The sequence below is a fragment of the Muntiacus reevesi genome, chromosome 17, assembly GCF_963930625.1.
Source record: "Muntiacus reevesi chromosome 17, mMunRee1.1, whole genome shotgun sequence".
NCBI lineage: Eukaryota > Metazoa > Chordata > Mammalia > Artiodactyla > Cervidae > Muntiacus > Muntiacus reevesi.
This window is the reverse complement of record NC_089265.1, coordinates 1,917,048-1,944,991: the sequence shown is the minus strand read 5'-3', so window position 1 is coordinate 1,944,991 and position 27,944 is coordinate 1,917,048. Positions and strand designations below refer to the sequence as shown.

The window sequence follows — 27,944 nt, the reverse complement described above, 5'->3', positions numbered from 1 at the left end:
ATGAATTATACACGGTTCATCACAGCCAAGAGTGCGGCCAGAAAACCTTATTCCATCAGAGTCATGTGTGAGTCCAAGCTGTGTCCCTCTCCCCCAGGATGGAAGTGGAGGGGGGAATCCCACAAAGCAGCTCCAGGCTGGGTGACCCTGGCTCTGTGCAGACTTGACACGGAAGTCAGGCTGAAATAGGCATGAGGGCAGTAAATCAGCAACAGAGAGAGACCAGGCCGCGGTGGGCATGTCCTGGTTAGGGCCCAGGGGGCTCTTCTGGGCAAGGAGGTGAGGTTCGGCACAGCCTGCAGACATGTGCAGAGTGGGGAGGGCGGGTACACAGGACAGAAAGGGGTGCAGGGAGCCTGGCGAGCCGGGAGGGGCCCTGTGGAGGAAGGTGTTCTGTTGCTGTGGTCCCGGCTTGCGGCCTGATCAGTCGGCCTTCTTAGCTGCACCTGTTGATTCCTTAGCTCCTCCACCAGTGAGGAGAAAAATTCAGAAAAATTCATCTTCTATGTTTCTTTCAGCCCAGAAAAATTCATCTTCTATGTTTCTTTCAGATTAGCATTCTATCACTAGACACTGTTACACTGTAAAGTTGTATTGCCTTTAATGCAACATACTGACCATCTCTGTTTATGAAAGTCTTCACTGAAAGTGTTTCTTCTTCTCTTCCATGTTGTTTAAGATGAGAAATTGGACAAGGCCCCGAAATCTGTCATCTCCTTGGCAACTGGATTACCAAACCCCAACATGTTCCCTTTCAAGACTGCAGTTATCACCATAGAAAATGGGAAAGTTATCCAATTTGATGAAGAGTTGATGAAGAAAGCACTGCAGTATTCTCAGAGTGCTGGGTCCTGATCAGTAGATAATTTAACTTACTTCATTCCTTTTCATGAGTAATGTTTTGCAGTCAGCTGACAATGTTACTTGTGTCATTTTAATTGGATAGTCAGTAGGTAGGAAGGTTTCAGGAAGAGCTGTTAAAGAGAAATTAAAAGCAGCAAGGATACTGACAGCTTAACACCTTACTAATTGCTTCTAAACCATACATAACTAGGAGAGGGAGAAAAGGCTTTTGAAGGAGGTATCATTTGAGTTGAGACTGGGGGCGCGGGGCGGGGTGGAGGGGGGCAAGGAAACGGGGTAAAAAGGGAGAAGATAAGTGAACTGAAGAAGCAGGAGAGGAGAAAGGAGGAAAAAGATGATCCAGGAAGCAGCCATTTTATTCCCTGGGGGAATTTTTCACTAATTCCCCTTCTAAACAGGCAGCTAATGCAAATATGTTCCCTGAAGTTCAAATGTGTTTAGTTTCAAAAAGGCAAACGCAAGAAAATTCAAAGGCTTTACTTAGCTGGTCTACTTCCAGCAATGAAGGGTAACCAACCTACAGAGTGTTAATTATACCTTATTAAAGCCCTTCCTCTGTGATTAAAGAACAATGCATGTTGGGTGAATAAGAATTGCATTGTAAAGAAAAAAAAAAAAAAAAAAGAATTGCATTGTATACAATGTACACCTAGATTCTTCTTTTCATGATACAAAAAACTTAACCTGGGCTTCTAAAAATCTCCCTAAGGAAAATGAAACAAAAAGAGAAGAAAAATCAATTATATAGGGAGTGCTTAACATAAAAGAAAAAGTACAGGCTTTGGAATAAGAAAGCTGTGGATTCAAATCTTAGCTTTTTTACACCAACCAATTAACATTATGTGGATTTCTTAATCTCTAAGTCTGTTACGTTGTCTTTTAAGTAAAGATATTAATATTGTCAAAAAGCATTTGAAGATTTTTAACTCAAATGTGTAAAGTGCCTGGTATGAAGCCACCATTTAGTTGCTGTCTACTACTATTATGATTTTCACTACTGTCAATTTTTAAATGCATTTCATGCTTTAGACTCCCAGAGCTGTTATCCTGGCTAAAACAGTTACAAGTAAAATTGCATAATCCGCCCACCATCCATTATGCACCCAACCAAGGGCAGATGGACATATGTGTCACATGTGGCAGCCTAGAGGGCCTCTCTAAGGTAAGTCTGAAGGGGAAGGGCACCCATGGAAAGAATCTAACATGTGCACCCATATTGCCATCTCTCCCTTAACCACAGAGCACCATGTCTTATGGGATAGCAAGTCATCACCAAAATCATAATGCACTTGAAGACATTCACCAACATGATTCCTCTTAAACAGAGAGCCCAGAGCACTGAGTCCTTAGGACAAGCTTCCCTGCAGCTTAGTGAGTTCGAATCAGTTTCGTGTGGCTCAGAGATGCAGGCTAATTTGAGTTAGGCTGCGGTTATGTCCGTATGACTTTTAAATTCTTCGAGGGTGTGTCCTGACCCTCCTGAGATGAGGCCTCATCCCTTTGCGTGTCTGCTGCTGTCACCGTCTGTACCAGCAGCCTCCTGCGCCCCATCTCCCTCTTGGCCATGCTTCTCCAGATCTGAGGATGCGTCTGTGGTTGTGGGTAACTTCTCCCCTGGGCTGGCGGCCTCTCTGTCTCTCTGTCTCCCTCTCAGCCGCGCTTCTCCAGATCTGAGGATGTGTCTGTGGCTGTGGCTAACTTCTCCCCTGGGCTGGCGGCCTCTCTGTCTCTCTGTCTCCCTCTCAGCCGCGCTTCTCCAGATCTGAGGATGTGTCTGTGGCTGTGGCTAACTTCTCCCCTGGGCTGGCGGCCTCTCTGTCTCTCTGTCTCTCTCTCGGCCATGCTTCTCCAGATCTGAGGATGCGTCTGTGGCTGTGGCTGACTTCTCCACTGGGCTGGCGTTCTCTCTCTCTGTCTCTCTCTCACTCTCTCTTTCTCTGTCTCTCTCTCTGCCTCTCTCTCGGTTTCCAGGAAGTCCACTGAGCCACAGAACCACTGGGCGTTACCCTGATCAAGAGACTACATATGCAGTTAGTTTCATTTATCATTTATTTTTCTTTTTCTTGAATAATTAGTCGGGGACAAGGAGTTTCTATATTCACTCATTGCATCGAGATTAAAGTATGACTCTTGTTTCTATCAAATCAGAGTAGTTTCCTTGCTCTTCTTTCTTATGTAAATGTAAAACCTACAATCTGGTAACTTTTAATAAATTTCAATTAAATTATTATTACACAATAACATATTAAAGTAATAACACTTTATCATTTCCCTCCCTCTTTTTCTACTTAATCAGGAAAAAGACAAGGATTAAGTGCTGTTAGAGCTTTTCTCTTTTTTTGAAGAGAAATACTTGTGATGCTCCAGACCAGTAGGAAAAAAGTTCTTTTCAGTAAAATACCTACCTAGAAAGGTATACCATGAGCCTTTTTTCCCACAGAAACAAGCTCTGGAAAGTTTCTTCTTTGTCTATCTCAACATTACTCCTATCAAAGAGGAAAACAGCATATATGGCCAAAAACATTAGTAACTCCCTGGCTTATAGCCGTACTATTGCCAAGACCTCCTGGGAATCTGGTTTAATATTTCTTGCACTTTGCCCTCCAGGATAAATATAATTTTAGGTGCACAAATCTCAAATAATAAACAGCACTCACTCCTCATTTAGGATTTTGGACTTTGTCATGTCCCCTTACCAGCATAGGAAATGTTGATCATGAGGTTTTCATCTGATCCATGGACTATACATGGATTTGCTTGGTCCTAGGAGGGCCTGTGAAACGTAAATCAACTAACTTGTCAGAGAAGGACTGTGTTTGTCATAAAATGCCTAAAGCTCATAAGGAATAGTAAATGTAACATCCTAGGCCAAATCAGGAAAGAAAAGTCAGATATTCTGTCTCAATGGATACTGGCCATGATGTTTGTCAAGAGCTCTAGGTTGTTAAAATGATACAGAGGAGAGGCTTGACCTGGGGATGATGAAACATCTCAGGGTAGGAAAGGATGGTTCTGTGCCTTGGGTAAGATTATTTGGAAAGGACCCCACTGATTCAGGCAGGAACATCTCTGTCTGGCTCTACTGACGTCCTGAGGCATCACACTGTCCTCAAGATCCGCTCTGATTTGCAGGCCTGGTCTCCCTTGACCTCCGAGTCTCCCGAGCCCTTGCTGAAACCATCCTTTCTGGAACACTCCCCCGTCCTTTACCTGCCCGCCCTGCAGTGTCCATGGTTCACAGGAGCCCCGCAAGACTGGGCCTCGGGCCTCTTCCCCTTCCCGCACACACCGCCCCTGGGCATCACACCAGGGGACCAGGCCCACGCCTCCATCGCCAGGCGCCCTCCACATCCACGTGTCCACCGCCCCCACTGGCCTCATCCCAGGCTGCTTCAGTGGCACCTCACACCAAAACACTCACCTGCTTCTCCCTCAGAAACAGACAACATTCGCGGTGTTTTCCAGTGAATGACACCCCTCCCATCACCTTACTGTACAGCCAGAAATCCAGAGGTCCCTCCTTACCCCCTCCTTCTCCACTTCCCCTCAGCCCACAGTCACATCCCTTGCTTCTGGTTTCCTAAATGCCCCTCAGTTCTCTTCAGCTCCACCACCCCATCCAGACTACCCTTGCCTTTCCCTGGGACTGCAGCAAAAACCTCCCAAATGAGCCTAAAATCTTCCCAGACTCCACCTGGATCCTCATTTTTCTTTCATACTTTGATTCTGCAGCCAGAATGACCTTCTCTTACACTTGTCGATCTCATGACTCCTGGGTCCCGCCCTCTACTTAAAACTCTCCCTGGCTCACTTGTCCAAAGGCCTCCATGGGATGCCTGTCCCTCCACTTTCTTCTAACCTCCCTCCACTCTCCTCTTCACACTCCACCTCAACCCACAGGATTCTTTCAGTTTCTCAGATGTCTACCTATCATCACCTCTTCCCCAACTCTTCACTTCCTCAAGGAAGCCTTCCCTGAATACCCCAAGTCTGCTGAGTGATGAGCACTTAGCACACTGGCATCACACAGCAGTGCTTATCGCTGATTCTACATGTGTATTTATCTGAGTAGTGTCTAGCTCAGCGCACTAGCACCTTCATGAGGGTAAAACCGTCCATATAATCTTCACTTTCTCTCCATATATTACACAGGCCTGGCTTATATCAAAGATTTAAAATTTTTTCAAAGAAGGCATAAAAACACTTTAGGAGCCAAACTAGTTATTTTTTTTCAACCTAGAACAGAGGTTAGCAAACTATGGCTTGAGAACAAAACCAGCCCTTGTCTGATTCTATAAGTAGAGCTTTACTGGAACTCAGCTTGCACGTTGTCTGTGGCTGCGCTCTCACCACAGAGGCAAAGATGAGTAGGAGCAACACAGACCCCAGGGCCACCGAACACATCCCATCTGGCATTTATGGAAAACCTGCCAACTCCTACTACGGAACCCTGAAAGTGAATGTGAAATTCGCTTGCTCAGTCGTGTTCAACTCTTTGCAACCCCATGGACTATACAGTCCATGGAATTCTCCAGGCCAGAATACTGGAGTGGGTAGCCTTTCCCTTCTCCAGAAGATCTTCCCAACCCAGGGATCAAACCCAGGTCTCCCATATTGCAGGCAGATTCTTTACCAGCTGAGTCACAAGGGAAGCCCAAGAATAATGGAGTGGGTAGCCTATCACTTCTCCAGGGGATCTTCCTGACTCAGGAATCAAATAGGGATCTCCTGTATTGCAGTGGATTCTTTATCAACTGAGCTATCAGGGACACCCACTCTAGAACCCTAGTGAGCTCCAAAAAATAAAATTGGAGGGGATGTTCTAAGACTTGAAACTATATTTTCCAAGCTAACCTGTGTTTCTTTTGTTAGGTGTTTGAAATGATCGTTAATCCTGGAGATAATATCCTTGTAAATGAACCTGTTTATTCAGGAACAATTCATGCTGTGAGTACATATTCTTACAAAAGGCAAATCTCTTTCTTATAATAAAGAAGGAGAAACCACCGCACCTTTAGAATTATCTGCCCACTAAAAAATAAAATAGCATGTTTCTTTTGTAAAGAATAGAAGTTTTAGTATAAGGAATATATGCTAAACATACCCTCTGATTTATACTTTTTTTTTTTTTTACAAAATCTAAATGTAGATGTGCTAAAATTCAGTCGGGCAAAATCATGTCCTCCCATTTTCTTAGTATTTCACTTGAAAAGCATCTTAATTTACAAAGACATTTTTCATTATCGTCTATATTACCACATGTCTAAGACAAATCATGTCGATGTAATATAACTAAACCTGTCAGTATGAGCAGACTTTCACATCCAGGGTTTATTATAAGACTCTAGACCCAGAATGAGGAAGTGGTCACCTGCTCTGCCGGGCCCTGGTCAGAACTCAGCACTGTCTGGGGCACAATATTCCTGGGTTGATGTGAACACAGACTGGAGCACAGTCAGAGAGAAGCAACCGGAGTAACAAAGAATTAGAAATGAGACCATATGTTGAATGCTTTTAGGAACTCTGCTCTTTTCCGCAGAAAGAGAAGATCCATGGGAACATGAGGATTGTCCTCAACTACATTAAAGTTAGCCGTGTCACAGAGGAGTTAGATTTGTCTGTGTGTGCCCTTAGGTTGACAGAACTGGAACCAAAGTGTGGAAATGACAGGGAAGCAATTTCAACTCAATATAACAACTTTCTAACCATCAGTCTTACCCACTCTCTGAGGACAAAAGCAGGCCCATCACTGCAGGAGCTCCAAGAAAGCAGCCAGATACAAAAAGAGAAAAATTGTATGATTCCTCTTATACAAAATATCTAAAACAGGCAAATTCCTAGAGACTGAAAGTGGATTAGAATTTACCAAGGACTGGGGAGGGGGAAATGGAGATTTCTTCCTTACTGGGCACAGGGGTTCTCTTTGGAGAATGAAAAGACCCTGGAATTGACAGCGACGAGAGCTGCACACACTGTGAACATGATTATTACCACTGAATCACGTGCTTTAAGGGGCGCATTGTTTAGTAATATATATTTTACCATAACTTTAAAGTGAAAGTGGTAGTTTCTCAGTCATGGCCGACTCTTTGTGACCCTATAGACTGTAGCTCCCCAGGCTCCTCTGTTTATGGGGTTCTCCAGGCAAGAATACTGGAATTGGTTGCCACTGCCTCCTCCAGGGGATCCTCCTGACCCAGAGACTGAACCTGTGTCTCCTGCATTGCAGACAGATTTTCTTTACTGGCCAAGCCACCACAAGACTGTGCTTAGTCACGCAGTCATGTCTGACTCTTTGCGACCCCATGGACTATAGCTTACCAGGCTCCTCTGTCAATGGAGGTTCTCCAGGCAAGAACACTGGACTGATCTTCCTAACCCAGGGATCGAACCGGGGTCTCCTGCATTGCAGGCAGATTCTTTACCATCTGAGTCACCAGGGAAGCCCTCGAGGGAAGCCCTTTAAAAACTTAAGTAAAATAATTGCCTTTTCTTTGTGATTGGAGACTAATTATTAACTACTTTCCTAAACTCATAAGGCATTAGATTAGACAATGCCTATACATGTAAACCTTGCATCTATGTAAATAGATGTATGCACACACATTGTCACATGCCAAAACACAGACCCACACCTGGCTCTGAGGGACGAGGTTGAAGTTCCATGTGTATTTATCTCATCACCCAACATCAGTTTCTTTTATTCATGCAGATGTGGTTCGAAAGTCTAAGATCTTTTAAACTTGCTGCAAATATGGTCTAGACTTTTCTCAGTGCATAAGTATATGTTTGACCTCTACTAACTATGTCTGCTTATCCCTTGAAAACTATTTTTCTGAGAAGCTAATCTTAATTATTATTATTTTTAATTTTATTGAAATATAGTTTATTAACAATGTCATTTTAGTTTTAAGCATACAGGACAGTGATTCAGATATATATATATATGCATATATATATATATCACAATACATATCTGTTCTTTTCAGATTCTTTTCCATTATAGGTTATTATAAGACATTGAATATAGTTACCTATGCTATACAGTAGGAAATTGCTGCTGATTTTATATATTGTAGTATGTATATGTTAAACCCAAATTCCTACTGCATCCCTCCCCAATTTCCCCTTTAATAATCATAAGATGTTACAATACATCTGTAAGTCTATTTGTTGTGTAAAATAGTTCAAAATAGTTCATTTGTATCATTTTTAGATTACATGTATAAGTGATATCATATAATATTTGTCTTTCTTTGATTTATTTCACCTAGTATGATAATCTCTAGACCCCTCCATGTTACTACAAATGGCATCATTTCATTCTTTTTTATAGCTGAGTAATATAGAAGTAGGCCTTCTTCAATGAACAATGCAAAGAAATAGAGAAAAACAACAGAAGGGGAAAGATTAGAGATACCTTCAAGAAAATTGGAGATATCAAAGGAACATCTAATCCAAAGAAGGGCACAATAAAGGACAGAGTAAAGATGTAGTAGAAGCAGAAGATATCAAGAAGAGATGGAAAGAATAAACAGAAGAACTGTGCATAAAAGATCTTAATGACCCAGATAACTATGATAGTATGATCACTCGCCCAGAGCCAGACATTCTGGAATTTGAAGTCAAGTGGGCCTTAGGAAAGCTACCAATAAAGCTAGTGGAGGTGATGGAATTCCAGCAGAGTTAGTTAAAATTCTAAAAGATGATGCTATTAAAGTTATGCACTCAATATGTCAGCAAATCTGGAAATCCTAGCCATGGCCACAGGACTGGAAAAGCTCAATCTCCATCCCAATTCCCAAGAAGGGCAGTATTAACAAGGTTCAAGCCAGACAACTGCACTCATCTCCCATGCTAGTAAGATTATGCTCAAAATCCTGCAAGCTAGGCTTCATCATTATGTGAACCAAGAACTTCAAGATTTTCAAACTGGGTTTAGAAAAGACAGAGGAACCAGAGATCAAACTGCCAATATTGCCTGGATCATAGAGAAAGCAAAGGAATTCCAGAAAAACATCTACCTCTGTTTCATTGACTATGCTAAAGTCTTTGACTGCATGGATCACAACCAACTGTGGAAAACTCTTAAAGAAATGGGAATACCAGATCATCTTACCTGTCTCCTGAGAAATCTGTATGCTGGCCAAGAAGCAACAGAACCTTGCATGTAGCAACTGAGCGGTTCAGGATTGAGAAAGGAGTCCAATAAGGCTGTTTGTTGTCATCTTGTTGATTTAACTTCTATGCAGAGCCCGTCATGAGAAATGCTGGCCAGGATGAGTTAGCAGCTGGAATCAAGACTGCCAGGAGAAGTATCAACAATCCCACATACATGGATGACACCACTCCAATGGCAGAAAGCGAAGAGAAACTAAAGAACCTCTTGATGAGGGTGAAGGACAAGAGTGAAAAAACTGGTTTAAAACTAAATATTAAACAAACCTTTAAGATCATAGCATGCAGCCCTATCACTTCATGGCAAATAGAAGGGGAAAAGGTAAGCAGTGACAGATTTCCTCTTCTTGGGCTCTAAAATCACTGCAGATGGTGACTGCAGCCATGAAATTAAAGACGATTGCTTCTTGACAAGAAAGCAATGAAAAACCTAGACAGTATGTTTAAAAGCAAAGACATCACTTTGCTGACAAAAGTCTGTATAGTCAAGTCTATGGTCTTCCCAGTAGTCAGGTACAGTTGAGAGTGCTGAGTGCTGAAGAAGTGATGCTTTCGAACTGTGGTTCGAAAGGCCCTTGGACAGCAAGATCAAACCAGTCAATCTTGAAGTAAATCAACCCTGAATACTCACTGGAAGGACTGATACAGAAGCTGAAGCTCCAATACTTTGGCCACCTGATGTGAAGAGTCAACTCACTGGTAAAGACCCTGATGCTGGGAAAGACTGAAGGCAGAAGCACAAACAGGTGACAGAGGATGAGATGGTTGGATGGTGTCACTGATGCTCTGAACATGATCTTGGGCAACCTCCAGAAGATGCTGAGGGACAGGGAAGCCTGGTGTGCTGCAGTCCATGGGGTCACAAAGAGTCGGACACAAGCTGGTGATTAAACACACAGTATTCCACTGTATATATGTACCATATTTTGTTTATGCATTCATCTCTCAGTGGACATTAGGTTGCTTCCACATCCTGACTATTGTAATAGTGTTGAACTATTTATATATATTTTTGATATATATGTCAAAATGTGAATATATATCCATAAAAGTGTGGATATATATTTTTGAATTATACTTTTCTCTGTACATATGTCCAGGAGTGGGATCACTGGACCATATATGTAACTCTATTTTTAGTCTGTTAGAGAACCTCCATATAGTTCTCCATAGGATCTATATGATTTACATAGGAAGGTTCCATTCTCTCTACACCCTCTCCCGCATTTATTGTTTACAGACTTTTTGATCACAGCATTTCTGGCTGGTGTGAGACATGCCTCACTGTAGCCTTCATTAGCTTTTCTCTATAATTAGCAGTGTTGAATATCTTGTCACATGCATGTTGGCCACCTGTATGTCTTCTTTGGAGAAATATCTCTTCAGGACTTCTGTCCATTTTTTGACTGGGTTGTTTCTGTTTTTGTGTTCTTTTGATATTGAATTGTGTGTTATTTGTATAATTTGGAAATTCATCCCTTGTCAGATGCATTATTCTAAATATTTTCTCCCAATCCATAGGCTGTGTTTTCATTTTGAGGATGGTTTCCTTTCCTTCTTATTTACTAAGTCTCATGTTTTTTCTTTTGTTCATCCATAAACATAAAATATGAAAACACAAGTCTTTCACAAAACTCTGTCCATAAGTAAGGCTAGTACTTTCAACTTCAGCCTCTGCAGTCGGTGAAGTATTGAAATACTTTTACACCCCTTGGGGAGCCACAGCCCTGATGCTCCTTGGTGACCCAGCACCACCCTGGTCCCTCCACCCCTCTCCTGAGACCACCCTGAACCCCATACAGTGCAGAGCTATGCTGGCATGGCAGGGGGTCTCCAGGATCCCACTCCACCCGGCTCTGTGTCTGTTGCTCCCACACTACACCGCTTGTCCAATACTTTGAGTATCACCTCTGCTTATAACTATGTCATGTATTAGCATCAAAGATGCTTTCTATGATTGATTTACTTGTTCAAAAAGTATTCCTTAACAAACACCTATCTTATGAACCAGTTCTAATCATAATCGTGAAGATAATGCAGTGTGGGCATAGAGCTGAGGGCAGGTTTGTGTTTAAGGGTGTAAATGGTAACACTCTCCTTACTGTAAGAACCCTTGAACCTGATATTTTGTAATCAGGTCTCAATCTCAGACTTGCTTTTCTCTGTGTATTTGACAGCTGCAACCCCTGGGCTGCAACATGATTAATGTTTCCAGTGATGAGCACGGGATTATTCCAGACTCCCTCAGAGAAATACTTTCCAAATGGAAACCAGAAGATTCAAAGGACCCCAAGAAAAACACCCCCAAATTTCTTTACACTGTCCCAAATGGCAACAACCCTGCTGGGAATTCGTTAACAGCTGAGCGCAAAAGGGAAATCTATGAGGTATTTTCGAAGAAGGTGTTACATACTTCTGTTCTTGTTTCTTTCTGACTCTTTAGAAGAGTGCTCTCAAGTTCCTTCTCTTATTAGCCCCTTGCTCTCAATGAAGATGGTTTTCAATAAAATGAAGTCATCTATGCCAGTGTTGCCACAAATTTAAACACAAGAATTTACTATAGTCTGGTTGACTACAGTATGTTTCTTTCCCCTTAATTGATATTTTCATTGAAAGAGATGCTATTCTTGGTGGGATGTTACACTCACCTCTTACACCCATCTCTTGCTTCTGTTCTCTCCTCATCCCCCGCCTCCAGCCCATATAGTGGCTCCTACCACCCACGTTACCCAAACCCACCATCTCCTCGGCCACACTCCCTCCCTGACCTGTGCGCCCCTCGGAGTTGCCCACCCCGACCCCCACACCAGCCCTTGACATCCTTCCTGCTGCAGCGTGGACCTACAGTGCCTCCTCCAGCTGCTCTACCCCACATCGCAAACAGTATCAAAAGTCATTCACCTGCCTCAGGCAATGATGGAACCTGGGCCTCTGTGTAAGGCTAGGGTTTCTCACATCCTTCCTGCTGCAGCCACACAGCCTTTCCTCTGTCCCTTAAACAGCCATGCCTTCTAGAAACTTCTGTCCCTAAAACACACCAAGGATCTTCTGACTCCAGAGCCACTGCTCCCTGCTCCCTCAGTCTAAACGTCTTCTCCCCAGCATCTGCACAGCTGATCCTTCCCGTCAGCCTGAGCCCCCTGGCGCTTCCCTGTCTCTCCCTCTCAAACATCAGCCTCTTCACCCATCTGCCGGGCCCTCAGGACCTCCCACCTCATCCTCCTCTGGTCACGATCTAGGAGCTCAGGTTCTGTCTTTACCACCAGAATGAAAGTTCTGTGAGGACAGAGCCTTTAGGGCTGTTCCTGTCCTCCTCCTAGGACAGCGGGGACTCGGTAGTTGCTGGGATGAATGAATGAATGAGTACAGAGAACTCTGATTCCAAGTGATTTTCATCTTAGATAACTCTTAAGAAATAAATATGCTCCTTTAACCTTTTTGTAGCTTGCAAGAAAATATGATTTCCTCATCATAGAAGATGATCCTTACTATTTTATGCAGTTCAACAAGGTAAGTGATGATGTGAACTCCACACACAATCTGATTTTAACCTGGCTCCTGAGTGTTTTCATCTCTGGAGCCTTACTCTTTTTCTAGAAATTCCCTACTTTTATAATAGTGACTGGCCATCTGTGCCAGGCACGTGGAGGAACATGTGAGTCAAGGTAAGGGTCGTCTTGACTCCATAAACACGGTACCAGGGATGTGGAGTGGGTGTCTCCTGGGGTGTCAGCCTCAGTCTCTCAGGGGCGGCTGATGTGCTGGAGGACTTGGGAGCTGTGTTCAGAGAGAAGGCAGAGGGCTGTGCTCAGTCAGTGATGTAACTGTGAGCAGAGGAGGGTGTTCCTAGCATCATGCTCCCTGCCTGCCATCCCTGTCACGTAGGGAAGGAACTCACATGCACAATAAAGGACTTCTAGATCCTTCCCCACTGTCCATGTGCACCACTGTCCCCGAGCATTGTTCCCTAGGAGACAACAGTAATGGTACACACTCCAATGCCCGGTTCCTCAAAATCTAACACTAGAATTGCTCTCAGGGCTGCAGAGAACAGACACATGGATTCAGTCCCCACTACGAATCTACTGAAAAGAAACACAACTCTTGGCTTTTTGTCTATTTGCCTGGCTATCATGTCTGCCTGCCACCCACCCTAAACACAACCATGGCCCCCTTCCCTATGGGCATTTACTTCGAAATAAAAGTGGAAGATTCACCATTGCACGCTGACTACATGGCTCATCTTCATTTATACTTTTTTGTGTTTCTAGTTGTTCTAAGGGTCAGCATTCTCTCTCTAAGGAGCCCTGCATACTGATGACCCTCTTCATTGTGGTCTTTTCCAAACTAGTTTTCCTAGAATCCTTCCTGAAAAACTGTTCATCCTGGATCTCAAGCCTTGGGACAAGGAGGTCCTATGTGAAATTTCCCCACTCTCTGCACAAAGTAGGAATCCAGACTAACAGATATAAATACTGTATTTATCTTCCATTTCAAGCCCTGGGCACCGACGTTTCTCTCCATGGACGTGGATGGGCGTGTCATCCGAGCTGACTCTTTCTCCAAAGTCCTGTCCTCGGGGTAAGGCCCTGGCTCTGCCTTCAGGCTGCAGATAAAGGTGACAGGGGCTGCCCCTCAGCATGGTTAGTGCAGACAGTTCTCACTTAAGATGCTTGTATACACTCACCTTGACACATCAGTTTCATTGTTACTATTAGTAACAGACTTTTCTCCTAATCCATCCCTAGTGGTCAAATTAAGTTATAGGTGTGTGTGTGTTTGGGGCAGGGGGGACTGGTCAGGTTTTTGGTTGCATGTATGATAAAACACATTTAGAAATATATGGTCAGATATGCATTCTATTTTAAGTGTACGATTAAATTTAAATGTGTATTTTAAATAACAAGTAGTGTTACTAGAAGGTGTTAACTGTCTAGATTCCTTTGTCCCCAGGTTACAACCTCCTTCTCCATGAAATCAGTAACATGATGTTACCTGATGTAGCAGGATTGGTAATACGCCTCTTCTGTCTTTGCGCAGGTTGAGAGTAGGGTTTATAACTGGTCCAAAGCCCTTGATTGAGAGAATTGTTTTACACATACAAGTGTCAACAATGCACACCAGCACTTTTACTCAGGTAAGGACAGTTTAGGAAATAGGAATGTTTAAAATCAGATCATAAAGTGGATGCAGGCAAATAAAACAATGTGAAGGTGTCAGGAAGCGAAGCCACTGACTGCTTCTCTATTTCCCTATGGGCTGAATTAGAAGACCAGACACCACAGATGTTTGCTCCAAAAGGCAAAAGAGATTTAAATATACCTGAGCTATTTCAAGGTGTAGAGCAAGCTCCTAGAGTCAGAGATCTTATTCATCTTGTGCCTGGCATCTAGCCCAGGAACCCCATAAAAACTCATCAGGACGGAAGAGGTTTGGTGAAGTAATACACCATTATTTCGAGAGGCCATGCAGGGTGGCAGTTATTGGATGGACCTGGGACTGGACGTCCTGACTTGAGTCCAAGATTTGTGACCACCAATGATCATAGGAAATTTAACTTCACCTAATGCCTCAGTCTCTATATGAGTAGAGAGAAATAACGGCCTGTCTAATAAGGGTATTGCAAAGACCAACTTAGCTGAAATATATGGTACAGCAGTTTCTTGGATATACCAAGGACCACATAAATATTTGCTATTTTCAATGTTATTGTTGTCATTGTTATTAAGCAACACTGTTATCAGTCACTGGCCCCATAAAGCTTGGTGCCGCTTATTGCATCTTCTTAGTGTGGTTTGTACATAATCAAGAGTGATTAGTTGTTACATTTGACAAAAAGTACATTTTAGAGGATGAACCTTGTTACTGTCTCATGCCTTTTAGCTCCTGGTATCACAACTTGTACATCAGTGGGGAGAAGAGGGCTTTCTGGCTCACGTCGACAGGTACTGTATTTTAGGTTCTAGTTTATATAGAAGTGAACTTCACTTGATTAATTTTCTGTTTTGAATTATTCCAAAATAATGGAAAAATCACAATGATACAAAGTTTACTACCTGACAGGTCAAACAAATATGCTCTATTCCTTCATCAAGTTTCAGCATTTTCATCAAGATACAAAATAGGTTCTTATAGGCTGGACTCCAGAGCCTTCTGGTTTCTGCAAGCAGTGTAGCAAACACATCTTTTTCATTGTTTTCTTCCTCTAGGGTTATTGATTTCTACCGGAAGCAGAGGGATGCAATACTGGCAGCAGCAGACAAGTGGTTAAGTGGTGAGTGGAACATACATCCTGTCCTGGGATGAGCAGCAGTCCTCATATGAGTGAGTGATACCACAGAGTATTGTTAATAACCCTGGGGAAGGAAACAGGGTCCAGGCCTATTCTGGTCAAGAAAATGTTACTCTAGGGCTTCCCTGGTGTGCAATGGTTAAGAATATGCCTTGCAATACAGAGGACACCTGTTGAACCCCTGGTCTAGGAAGATTCCACATGCACCAGGTAACTAAGACCAGGCACCACAACTATCAAACTGGCGCTCTAGAGTGCATGTTCTACAGCATGAGACGCCCCCACAGTGAGAAGCCGGCACACTGCAACTAGAAGTGCCCCTGCTCACAACAACCAGAGAAAGCCCACACGCAGCAACAAAGATCCAACGCAGTCAGAAATAAGTACTTTTTAAAAACGAAAATGGTACCCTATAAATAATGTCAGAAGTAACTGCCACAATTATAGCATTTCTACTATACCTGACGGCTGCACAGAATATGTGGTTTAAAGAAGAAAAGACCAATTAATCTAACAATCAACCAGCAACAACCTACTGAGAGCCAAATAATCCCTGAAATAATAGGGTTTTCAAAATGTTGCTCCAGAGAGGTGAGGAATTGTGAAATCAGTAACATAACACTTTCCTGACTCTATAAAAACAAAATACTACAATCCTTGGCAGGTTTTTCATTACAGATGATTTGCCTTTTAATCAACCTCATTTATTTACTATCTAATATTTTCTATTGCTAATTTGATTTCAGGATGGCTTAGATTTAATTTTCTATTAAGGAAGAAAGTAAAATGAATTTCATGGCTTTAATTACACCACTAAAAATGACTTTGGCAAAAATAACAGTAAATACACAGTGAAGTGAAAGTGGATCAATCCGATTCTATGAGGCCCCATGGACTGTAGCCCACCAGGCTCCTCTGTCCATGGGATTCTCCAGGCAAGAATACCAGAGTGGGTAGACATTCCCTTCTTCAGGGATCTTTCCAACCCAGGGATCAAATGCAGGTCTCCTGCATTGCTGGTGGACTCTTCAGGACAGAGCCACTGGGAAGCCCTAATACAAGGTATCAATTCCTTATTTCCATCATACCTTCTTCCCTATGAAGTCCTGGTAAAAATACAATTAGTATTTTTTTAATAAGAGTACTATTTTATCACACTGTAAAGTTGAAAAAGGGTTTTAATCAACAGCAAGTTCTTTTTTTAAAATGGCAATAATTAAAATCAAAATAATTTTCTTCCTTCTTGGTTTCTCTATCCTTATATTTAATGAAACACAAAGTCTACAAATGCACCCAGAATTTCTTAATTTTAAGTATTATTTTTATAACTAATTACATTCTGATAAAAAATTCATTACACTTCTAAACAACTAAATAAATAATAAGATTTACTGAAACACTAGTAAGATTCTAGAAGGAGTTGAGGAATCCTCTCCTACAATTTGAAAGAGACATGTGTGTCTTAGGGACAGCTCTAAATAAGACAGATGGGCATGACACAGGAGTTCCTGCATGGCCCTAAAACCCACTAAAATCCTAAATATACATGAGTCCCCTTTCTCCCTTTCAAAATTTCCCCTCACTTTTTGAAACAGAACATCCATTTTCAGGACTCATAAAAATATATTTTTAAAAATTCTGTCACTGAAGGAACTTTTTTAGAAATGCTAGTTTACAGTTACTGTCATTTGTCATTTAAGTGATATAACGGACATCATGAAAACTGGACTCAGAAAATATTTCCTCTCTTCTTTTCTTTGTAGGTTTGGCAGAATGGCATGTTCCTACTGCTGGAATGTTTCTGTGGGTGAAAATTAAGGGCATTCATGATGTAAGAAAACTGATTGAAGAAAAAGCCGTTAAGGACAAGGTGAGACAGGAGGAAAAGCTAAACTTTTTCTGTAATTTCTTAGTAAAAACTGTGAGATGTTTATCGTTGCCAACCAGCACGAGGCATAACACTTGCCTATCAGATGCGTTATCTCATTACTAAGGTCACAATGAACTTCGGTTACAGAGTCAGTCTCCTAACTGGGGAAACACAGTCATTCAGCTCAGCTACTGGTCAGCTTAGCGGCTAAGAGCACAGTTTTGGAAGCCACAGTCCTTGGGTGTGAACTCCACTCCAGCCCTTCATGATATGTGGTGTTGAGTGAGGTGTCCTCCTTGAGTCTCATCTGAAAAAAGGAGATGATAGGAATCTCTCCCTCTTAGGATTGCTAGGATGAAAGAAGTCAACATGGAGAGAACTCCTGGACTAATGCCTGGCACATAGTAAATGCTTGATAAGTGTTAGCCGTTAGTATTTAAAATAGAAGGGTCTTTTCCTTATGAAAGTAAAGCGTACTGAGGGTGGCACTGTACTTCATTAAAGCATAATGTCACTCTTTAATTTTTATTTTATATTGAGGTATAGTTGATTTACAGTGCTGTGTTAGCTTCAGGTATACAGAAGACTGATTCAGTTATGCGTATGCATGTATTTATGCTTTTCAGATTCTTTTCCCATATAGGCTATTATAGGATACTGAGTCAATTCCCTGTGCTATACAAGTATGGCCTTATTGATTATTTTACATATGGTAGTGTGCATATGTTAATTCCAAACTCCTTTCCGCACACACCCCCAACATTTCCCCTTTGGTAAACTTTTCTAAATCTCTGAATCTGTTTCCGTTTTGTAAATAAGTTCATATGTATCATATTTTTTAGATTTCACATACAGTTTAATCACATATTTGTTTTTCTCTGTGTGATTTCACTTAGTGTGATAATCTCCAGGTGTATCCATGCTGCAAATGGCATTATTATATTCATTTTTAGGGCTGAGTAATAGTACCACAACTTCTTTATCCATTCCTCTGTTGGTGGATATTTAGGCTGCTTCCACATCTTGACTACTGTCTATAGTGAACAGAGAGGCGCATATAACTTTTTGAATTTTGGTTTTCTCCAGACATTTTCCCTGAAGTGAGACTGCTGAATCATACAATAACTCTATTTTCAGTTTTTTAAGGAATCTCAATACTGTTCTCCATAGTGACTATACCAATTTACTTTCCCACCAACAGTGTAGGAGTGTCCCTTTTTCTCCACAGCCTCTCCACTATTTATTGTTAGTAAAATTTTTGATGATGGCCATTCTGAGCTGTGTGAGGTCATTCCTTATTGTAGTTCTGATTTTTCATTTCTCTAGTAATTAGTGATGTTACGCATCTCTACAAGTACTTTTTGGCCATTTGTATGTATTCTTTGCAGAAATGTCTATTTAGATCTTTAGTCCATTTTTTTATTGGGTTGTTTGATCTTTCTGATACTGAGTTCATGTGTTGTTTATATATTTTGGAGATTAATCCCCTGTCAGTCACATTGTTTGAAAATATTTTCCTTCATCCCATTGACTGACCTTTTGTTAATGGTTTCCTTTGCTGAATAAGCTTTTAAGTTTAATTAGGTCATATATGTTTATTTTGCTTTAATTTCCCTTACTGTAAGAGGTGAATCCAAAAAGATATTATTGAAATTTACATCAGACAGTGTTCTGCCTATGTTTTCCTCTCAGAGTTTTATAATTTCTGGTCATACATTTAGGTCTTTAATAAATTTTGAGTTTATGTTTGTGTATAGTGTTATAGAATGTCCTAATTTTGTTTCTTTATATGTATCTGTCTGGTTTTCCCAGTATCATTTATTGAGGAGACTGTCTTCTCTCCATTTTATAGCCTTGCCCCTTTTGTCATAGATTAATGGATCATAGGTGTATGGGTTTATTTCAGGGCTTTCCATACTGTTCCATTCATCTATATTTCTGTTTTGTTTTGTTTTTTCCACCAGTACCACACTGTCTTGATTACTGTAGCTTTGCATTATTGTCTGAAGTCAGGGACCCTAAGTCCCTGACCTCCATTTTTCTTTCTCAGGATTGCTTTGGCTATTTGGGGTCTTTTGTGTTCCCATATATACCTTAAGATTTATTTACTCTATGTCTGCAAAAAAAAAAAAAAAAATGCCATTGGCAATTTGATAGGTATTGCACTGAATTTGTAGATTGTCTTCAGTAGCATCGTCATTTCAGCAATATTGATTCTTCTAATCCAAGATTATGGTGGTATACCTTTTCACCTGTCTGTGTCATCTTTGGTTTCTTTCATTAGCACCTCATACTTCTGGAATACAGGTCTTTTGAGGCCTTGGTTAGGTATGTGGTAGGCTGTGCTCAGTCACCCAGTCACATCTGACTCTGTGCCACCCCAAGGACGGCAGCCCGGCAGGCGCCGCTGTCCATGGGGATTCCCCCAGCAAGGATACTGGAGTGATTTGCCATGCCCTCTTCCGGTAGCTAGGTATGTTCCTATGTATTTTATTCTTTTTGATGAGATGGTAAATGTGATTATTCCTTAATTTCTCTGACCTTTCATTGTTAGGGTATACAAGTTAACACATTTCTATGCATTAATTTCGCACCCTACAAATTTACCAAATTCATTGATGAGCTCTAGTAGTTTTCTAGTAGCATCATTAGGATTTTTTATATATAGTATCATGTCATCTGCAAGCAATTTTAGTTTTACTTTTTCCTTTCCAATTCGGATTCCTTTTATTTCTTTGACTTCAATTTAATTAATAATCTCAGTGTATTCCTCCTTGGGTTTATCCTGTATGGGACTCTGCCCTTTCTGGACTTGGGTGAATGTTTTCTTTCCCACATTAGGAAAATTTTCTGCTATTTTCTCTTCAAATACTTTCTCAGACCCTTGTTCTCTCCCTTCTCCTTCTGGGACCCCTATAACGCCAATGCTGGTGCAGTTAAAGTTGTCCCAGAGGTGTCAAACTGTCCTCATGTCTTCATTTTTTTTTTTCTATAATCTGCTCTGTGACAGTGATTTTCACTATCCTCTCTTCCAGCTCACTTATTCATTCTTCTGCCTCATTTATTCTGCTATTGATCCTTCTAGTGTATTTTTCTTTTCAGTTATTGTATTGTTCAACTCACTTCTTTATGTCTTCTAGATCTTTGTTAAACATTTTTTGTATCTTCTTGTTCTGTACTTACCTCTATTCTTTTTCTGAGATCTAGAATCATCTTTAGTATTATTCCTCTGAATTTTAGGGGGGTAGATTGCCTATCCCCACCTCACTTAGTTGTTCTGAGATTTCATCTTGTTCCTTCATCTGGAACATAATTCCTCCCCCACCTCATTTTGTCTGACTTTCTGTGTGTGCAGTTTTCATTCAGCAGGTTGCAGGGCTGTGTGCTCCTTTGCTTCTAGTGTTAGCCCTCTGGCAGATGAGGCAGGTATAAGATACTTATCCAGGCTTCCTGGTGGGAGGGCATGTTTCCTGCCCAGTAGCAGACAGGGCCATGTAAAGGGGTGTGTTTAGAGGTAGTTGTGAGCTCAGGAAGATTTTAGGCAGTCTGTCTGCTGGCGGATGGGGCTGTGTTTCCATCCTATTGGTTCTTTGACCTGAGGTGTCCCAGCACTGCAGCCACTGTTGGGTGGGGCCAGGTCTTGATGTCAAGATGACAGCCTCCGGGACAGATCACGCCAATGAGTACTCCCCAGTACCACTGCCACCAGTGTCTTTGCCCCCACATTAAGCCACAACTGCCTCCCACTCACCACCCCCCGCCAGTAGACCCACCAAGACATACAGATAGGTGTAGCCCGGGCTCCTGTGAAGTCACTGCTTTTACCCCTGGGTGCTAGTGCGCATGAAGCCTCCTTTGTGCCACTCAAGGGTGGAGTTTCTGTTCCCTTCAAACCTGCACAGCTCCTGCCATCAAGCCCGGCTGGCCTTCACAGACAATGCCCTAGTGGAGCTCCTCCTGCTGAGGCTAAGGAGAATTTGGTGGGGGTCTCAGGACTCTCACTCCTGTGGGAGAGTCTTTGAGCTGTAATTATTTTCCAGCTTGTGGGTCACCCACCTGGCAGGTTTGAGATTTGATTATCTCACAAATGCACCACCCCCCCAGCATCTTGTTGTGGTTTCTTCTTTGACTTTGAATACGGAAATATCCTTTTTTGTGGGTTCCAGCTCATTTTGTTGACAGTTGTTCAGCAGTTAGTTGTGATTTTTGTGTTTTCATGAGAGAAAGTAAACTCAAGTCCTTTTACTCCACTGTGTTCTGTGTTACTTCTGAATTTTTTTAAATAGTTCATAATTTTACCACCCATGTTTTTTGACCATTTATGGTACATTTTCTTGAAGAGCTTGTATATATCTATTTTTTTTTAATGAAATGAAATTATTTTTTTACTAAAGTATAGTTCATTGACAATATTACATTAGTTTCAGGTATACAACACAGTGATTCAATACTTCTAAAGATTATACTCAAGAAAGTTAATATAAAACATTAGCTTTATTCCCTACACTGTAAAATATATCCTTTTGTGTTATTTATTTTATACATAATAGTTTGTACCTCTTAATCCTCTACTCCTATCCTGCCCCTCCTCCCATCCCTCTCACCACCGGTAACCACTAGTTTGTTTTCTATATCTATGAGCTTATTTCTTTTTGTTATATTTATTCATTTCTGTTTTAGGTTCTGCATAGAAGTGATAACATACGGCATTTTTCTATCTCTGACTCATTTAACTAAGTATAATACTCTCCAATTCTGTCCATATTGTCACAAATGGCAGGGTTTAATTCCCTTGTATGACTGAATAGTATTCCATCATAGGCATATACCACAAATTCTTTATCCATCACCTGCAAATGGATATTTAGATTGCTTCCATATATTGGCAATTGTAAATAATGATCCTATAAATATAGGGGTGTGCGTATCTTTTAAAATTAATATTTACATGCTTTTATATATACCCAGGAATAGAATTTCAGGATCATAGTATAGTTCTATTTTAGTTTTTTGAGAAATCTCATACAGGTTTCCATAATGGCTACTCCAGTTGAAATTCCTACCAATAGTATATGACAGTTCCCTTTTCTCCACATCCTCAACATTTTTTGTTTGTGGTCTTTTTGATGAGAGCCATTCTGAGAGGTATGATATGATATTTCACTGTGCTTTGATTTGCATTTCCCTGGTGACTGATGATGTTCAGTATCTTTTCATGTGCCTATTGGCAATCTGCATATCTTCTCTGGAAAAAGGCTATTTGGGTCTTCTGCAGTTTTTTAACAGGACTTTTTATTTGTTTGATATAGCTATACATTTATTTTACATGATTAAAATTACATGGAAAGCTTTTCATCCAGCTTTTTTCATTTAGTCTGCAAGGACTTCTGCACATTTTGTTCTTAAACCATAAGTCTATTGAGATTTCATTTAGGGGCATTGATAAAGCTGAAAAACCTAAATAATTTTTTGTGCAGCTTCCCAATTTATCAAATAAATCATCCTTTCAACATTAATTTCTTTAATATACTCCTAAGTCTTATGTAAACACTAAGATCTGTTCCTAGTATCATGTTTGTCTTGAGGTACTAAGTACAAAAGAAAAACCATGTTGATGCTAGCAAAGTCCTATGCTAGGACATAAAAGACAAGGCAGGCTAGCAGTCAGAGCAGGAAAATGGCTGTCTGGAAGCAAGAGCAAATCCACTCTCCTGGGAAAGTCACTCACCCTCTCTAACCATCATCCTTGAGTGCAGGACTCATGCTTTATGAATTCTTATAATGCTAATGGCAGCACATAGTAATTGCTTAATAAATACTTAAATGACTTAAAGAATTGCATTTTAGTTTAATAAGTCATTTTGGAGCTCTCACAGGAAAAGATGAGTGGATGCCCCTCTGCTCTGCCATCTCATTGTATCAAATTGAAGAAAGTAGGGAAAATCACTAGACCATTCAGGTATAAGCTAAATCAAAGCCCTTACAATTATACAGTAGAAGTGACAAATAGATTCAAAGGATTAGATCTGATAGACAGAATGCCTGAAAAACTATGGATGGTGGTTCATGACATTGTACAGGAGGCAGTGATCAAGAGCATACCAAGAAAAACAAATGCAAAAAGGCAAAATGATTGTCTGAGGAGGCCTTACAAATAGCTGAAAAATGAAGAGAAGCTAAAGGCAAAGGAGAAAAGGAAAGATATACCCATCTGAATGCAGAGTTCCAAAGAATAGCAAGAAGACATAAGAAAGCCTTCCTCGGTGATCAATGCAAGAAATAGAAGAAAACAACAGAATGGGAAAGACTAGAGATCTCTTCAAGAAAACTAGAGATAACAAAGGAACATTTCATGCAAAGATGGGCACAATAAAGGACAGAAATGGTATGGATCTAACAGAAGCAGAAGATATTAAGAAGAGGTGGCAAGAATGCACAGAAAAACTATACAAAAAAGATCTTCATGACCCAGATAACTATGAAGGTGTGATCACTCACCTAGAGCCAGACATCCTGGAAGGTGAAGTCAAGTGGGCCTTAGGAAGCATCACTACAAACAAAGCTAGTGGAGGTGATGGAATTCCAGTTGAGCTATTTCAAATCCTACAAGATGATGATGTGAAAGTTCTGCACTCAGTATGCCAGCAAATATGGAAAACTCAGCAGTGGCCACAGAACTGGGAAAGGTCAGTTTTCCTTCCAATCCCAAAGAAAGGCAATGCCAAAGAATGTTCAAACTACCGCACAATTGCACTTATCTCACAGGCTAGCAAAGTAATGCTCAAAATTCTCCAAGTCAGGCTTCAATAGTATGTGAACCATGAACTTCCAGATGTTCAAGCTGGATTTAGAAAAGGCAGAGGAACCAGAGATCAAATTGCCAACATCCATGAGATCACTGAAAAAGCAAGAGAGTTCCAGAAAAACATCTATTTCTGCTTTATTGACTACGCAAAAGCCTTTGACTGCATGGATCACAACAAACTGTGGAAAATTCTTAAAGAAACGGGAATATCAGACCACCTTACCTGTCTCCTGAGAAATCCGTATGCAGGTGAAGAAGCAACAGTTAGAACTGGACATGGAACAATAGACTAGCTTCAAATTGGGAAAGGAGTACGTCAAGGCTATACATTGTCACCCTGCTCATTTAACTTATATACAGAGTACATCATGCAAAATGTCAAGCTGGATGAAGCACAAGCTGGAATCAAGATTGCTTGGAGAAATATCAGTAACCTCAGATATGCAGATGACACCACCCTTATGGCAGAAAGTGAAGAAGAACTAAAGAGCCTCTTGATGAAAGTGAAAGAGGAGAGTGAAAAAGTTGGCTTAAAACTCAACATTCAGAAAACTAAGATCATGGCATCTGGTCCCATCACTTCATGGCAAATAGATGGGGAAACAGTGGCAACAGTGACAGACTTTATTTTGGGGGACTCCAAAATCACTGCAGATGGTGATTGCAGCTATGAAATTAAAAGATGCTTGGTCCTTGAAAGAAAAGTTATGACAAACCTAAACAGCATATTAAAAAGCAGAGACATTACTTTGCCAACAAAGGTCCATCTAGTAAAGCTATGGTTTTTCTAGTAGTCATATACAGATGTGAGAGTTGGACTATAAAGAAAACTGAGCGCTGAAGAATTGATGCTTTTGAACTGTGATGTTGGAGAAGACTCGAGAGTCCCTTGAACTGCAAGGAGATCCAACTAGTCAATCCTCAAGGAAATCAGTGTTGAATATTCTTTGGAAGGACTGATGCTGAAGCTGAAACTCTAATACTTTGGCCACCTGATGTGAAGAACTGACTGAATGGAAAAGACCCTGATGCTGGGAAAGACTGAAGGCAGGAGGAGAAAAAAGGATGACAGAGGATGAGATGGTTGGATAGCATCACTGACTCAACGGACATAAGTTTGAGCAAGCTCTGGGAGCTGGTGATGGACAGGGAAGACCTGTGTGCTGCAGTCTATGGGGTCACAAAGAGTCAAACACGACTGAGAAACTGAACTTATAATAAGTCAGTTTTATTACATTTTGTTTGCTTTCTTATCAATACCATTATCATCCAGAATATTTGATAGGTGACTATTTCTGTGTATCCCCAAACTAAGATCTAAGGATACAGACTTCCTATTTTATAGTAGTTTTTTTCAGTCCCCTTCACTTATTCCACATACTCTGTGGCATGTACTTTGACTTTTCTAAATAATCTGCAACTTTATCACTTCTGCCTTAGACCAGATTTGGGTCATCATTCAAGTGATTATTACCACTTCCTCCTTCTCTACAGAAACTTGCTTCTGGCACATCCCAAAACTATTCCATGATATTGGGAGAAATTATGTTTTCATTGTTAATGAGGACAAAAAACTCATCTTTCACCTTGAAATCTTCTTCCCCAAATCATTTCATTCCCAGTTCATCAAACTTCAGTGACCTGACCAGAGCCCAGATGTATAACAAGTAAATAACAACAGTTACTTGAAGCTTGAATATCATTTTACTAGACAACAATTTCAAAGACTTAACACAAGCCAAGTTTATTTCTATCTCCAGCACAATTTTCGGAGGCATGGTCTACAGGCTCTTCTGCTCCCTCCTTGAGTCAGAGACCTGGACTCCTGCCACTGTCTTGCACAGCATTTTAATGCATGGACCACAATGATCACAGCATGCAGAGGGCATGGTGGGTCACATGGGGAGATGTTCACAGGCCAGGCCAAGAAGTAGCACCAAGACTTCCCCTCCCTGGTTGGGATTCAATCACTTGGCCATGAGCATCTAGAAAGAGTCTGGGAACTGTGTGTTTTCATGCCTAGGAAGCAAAGGACACTTGCTTTGGGGCAGCAAGTTGGCAGCCCCAGAAGTCACAGAAAGGAGAAGGTGTCCCAGAGTTTTGACAGCATTACTTACCATTTTATTCCTCCAGTCTAAGTATTGTTTCCACCTCTTTGAGTGACCGGTTTTCTTCACATCTTCAGGCCTCTACATTCTGTATCTTCTCCCCAAAGGGCTCTTTCCTTACATTTTGTTTGGTCAGTACCTACTTATCTTTGAAGTCCCAACTTAAAAGTCACTTCCAAACTTGATGTTGCATAAAGAATATTTCATTGTTAGAATTTATTTTACTTTTCAAGTTACATTAAGTGGTTATTATGTTTACTACAATTTCTGTTGCCTATAGAACCTGTCCTTTGTCCATTAAAGCTAAAATTTAGTGTTTTTCTTCTGTTTCTGTGCATTATTTTAGTATACAGAGAAGAGACGGGATTCTCATATTTGTCCTAACTACTTTTCTGTTTCTGTGCTTTTAGTTTTGTTTATTGTATGACATGCAGAATTTTTTTGCAAATTGTTTTTTTTTCTTGAAATTTCTTTCATTGCTTTTAAACTCAGAAAGTCCTCCGACACTCTGAGATTAGATTTACCTCTATTTGTACTTTTCCTTTAATCACCTATTCTCCAAAACTCTCTCAGATATTCATGCTTCCAGGACATGGTTTCTACATTGATAGTTCAGCTCCTTGCCCCTACTTCAGAGCATCCTTCTCTTCAGCTTCTCCAGAACAGATGGACGTGGTGAGTTATCAATTTATTTTTGTGTTCATTTTGTGAGTTACAACATTATTTGATGTCTCCTTTGGTTTCTGAAAAATGGGAATAACTGGAAAATCATGAAGTACAACTCAAAGAAATTGCCAGACTTCTATGGAAATGTGATGAGACCAGCTTGGAGTTGAATTTTATTGATTCTGTTCACAGATTTCATACCTAACTCAACAGTGTTGACAGATCATCAACATGTTATAAAGAGAAACTCTTTCCCTCCTTCATGGAATTAACATGAGTCAGAGTACAAATTCATGAAGCCATCGGACTCTTTCTCTGAAGGAAAAATATCAGCAAGGGTCAAACAGACTAATAGTGATGATTAGAGTTAACTAATTGATTAACCAAAAAGTCCAGCTTTAATCAAGATAATATGAAGAAAGAAGCAAGTCCCTAACTACCACCATGTCAGGAACTCACAACAGAGCCATACACTGAGATCCAGTAACTGCAAGACGAGTGTGTACTTATCCTGGGAGATGGGGGTCTCTGAGTGTGTTCTTGATTTACTTGCTTCCTCATATCATTAAATATGCTTTTCATAAGTTATATATGAGTAGAGTTGGACAACTGAAACTATATATAAAGCACAGGCAGATGAGAGAATATTTGAAAAAATAAAATAATTGGTGTTCTGGGAGAAAATGATGATCTTGAGGGTAAAAAAATTTCTTTTTAATGTCTGGGATTCTGACATGTTTCCATATATTAGTGGACATGATAGCATACAACCCAGATAAACCTGAGGTTAACCCTGAGTTTTCATTATCTGATCTCAATATAAGATGGACTCCTTTTTTAAAATTTTAATGTTATGGCAGAATTCTCCTAAAGCCTCTTGAAAGTGAAAGTTGCTCAGTCATGTCCAACTCTTTGTGACCTCATGGACTATGTAGTCCATGGAATTCTCCAGGCCAGAATACTGGAGGGGGTAGCCTTTTCCTTCTCCAGGGGATCTTCCCAACCCAGGGGTGGAACCCAGGTCTCCTGCATTGCAGGTAGATTCTTTACCAGTCGAGCCACAAGGGAAGCCTAAAAAGCATGTTAATTTCATTAATTCTTCTCTCTGTCTTATTTTAGGCCTTTCAGAGATTAGCTCAACTTATAGAAGAACCTCTATGA

At 40.8% G+C, this 27,944-nt stretch overlaps 1 protein-coding gene across 1 annotated transcript; it reads left to right on the top strand.

The window, feature by feature from the left end:
* LOC136148547 (kynurenine/alpha-aminoadipate aminotransferase, mitochondrial-like) lies at positions 1-27,944 on the top strand. Its single transcript, XM_065908163.1, has 13 exons — positions 1-67; positions 680-848; positions 1,894-2,026; positions 5,737-5,811; positions 11,220-11,429; positions 12,487-12,552; positions 13,541-13,623; positions 14,083-14,179; positions 14,926-14,987; positions 15,252-15,316; positions 17,098-17,204; positions 26,691-26,792; positions 27,903-27,944. Exons 1-13 carry the CDS (start codon positions 1-3, stop codon positions 27,942-27,944), a joined length of 1,278 nt encoding a protein of 425 aa, XP_065764235.1.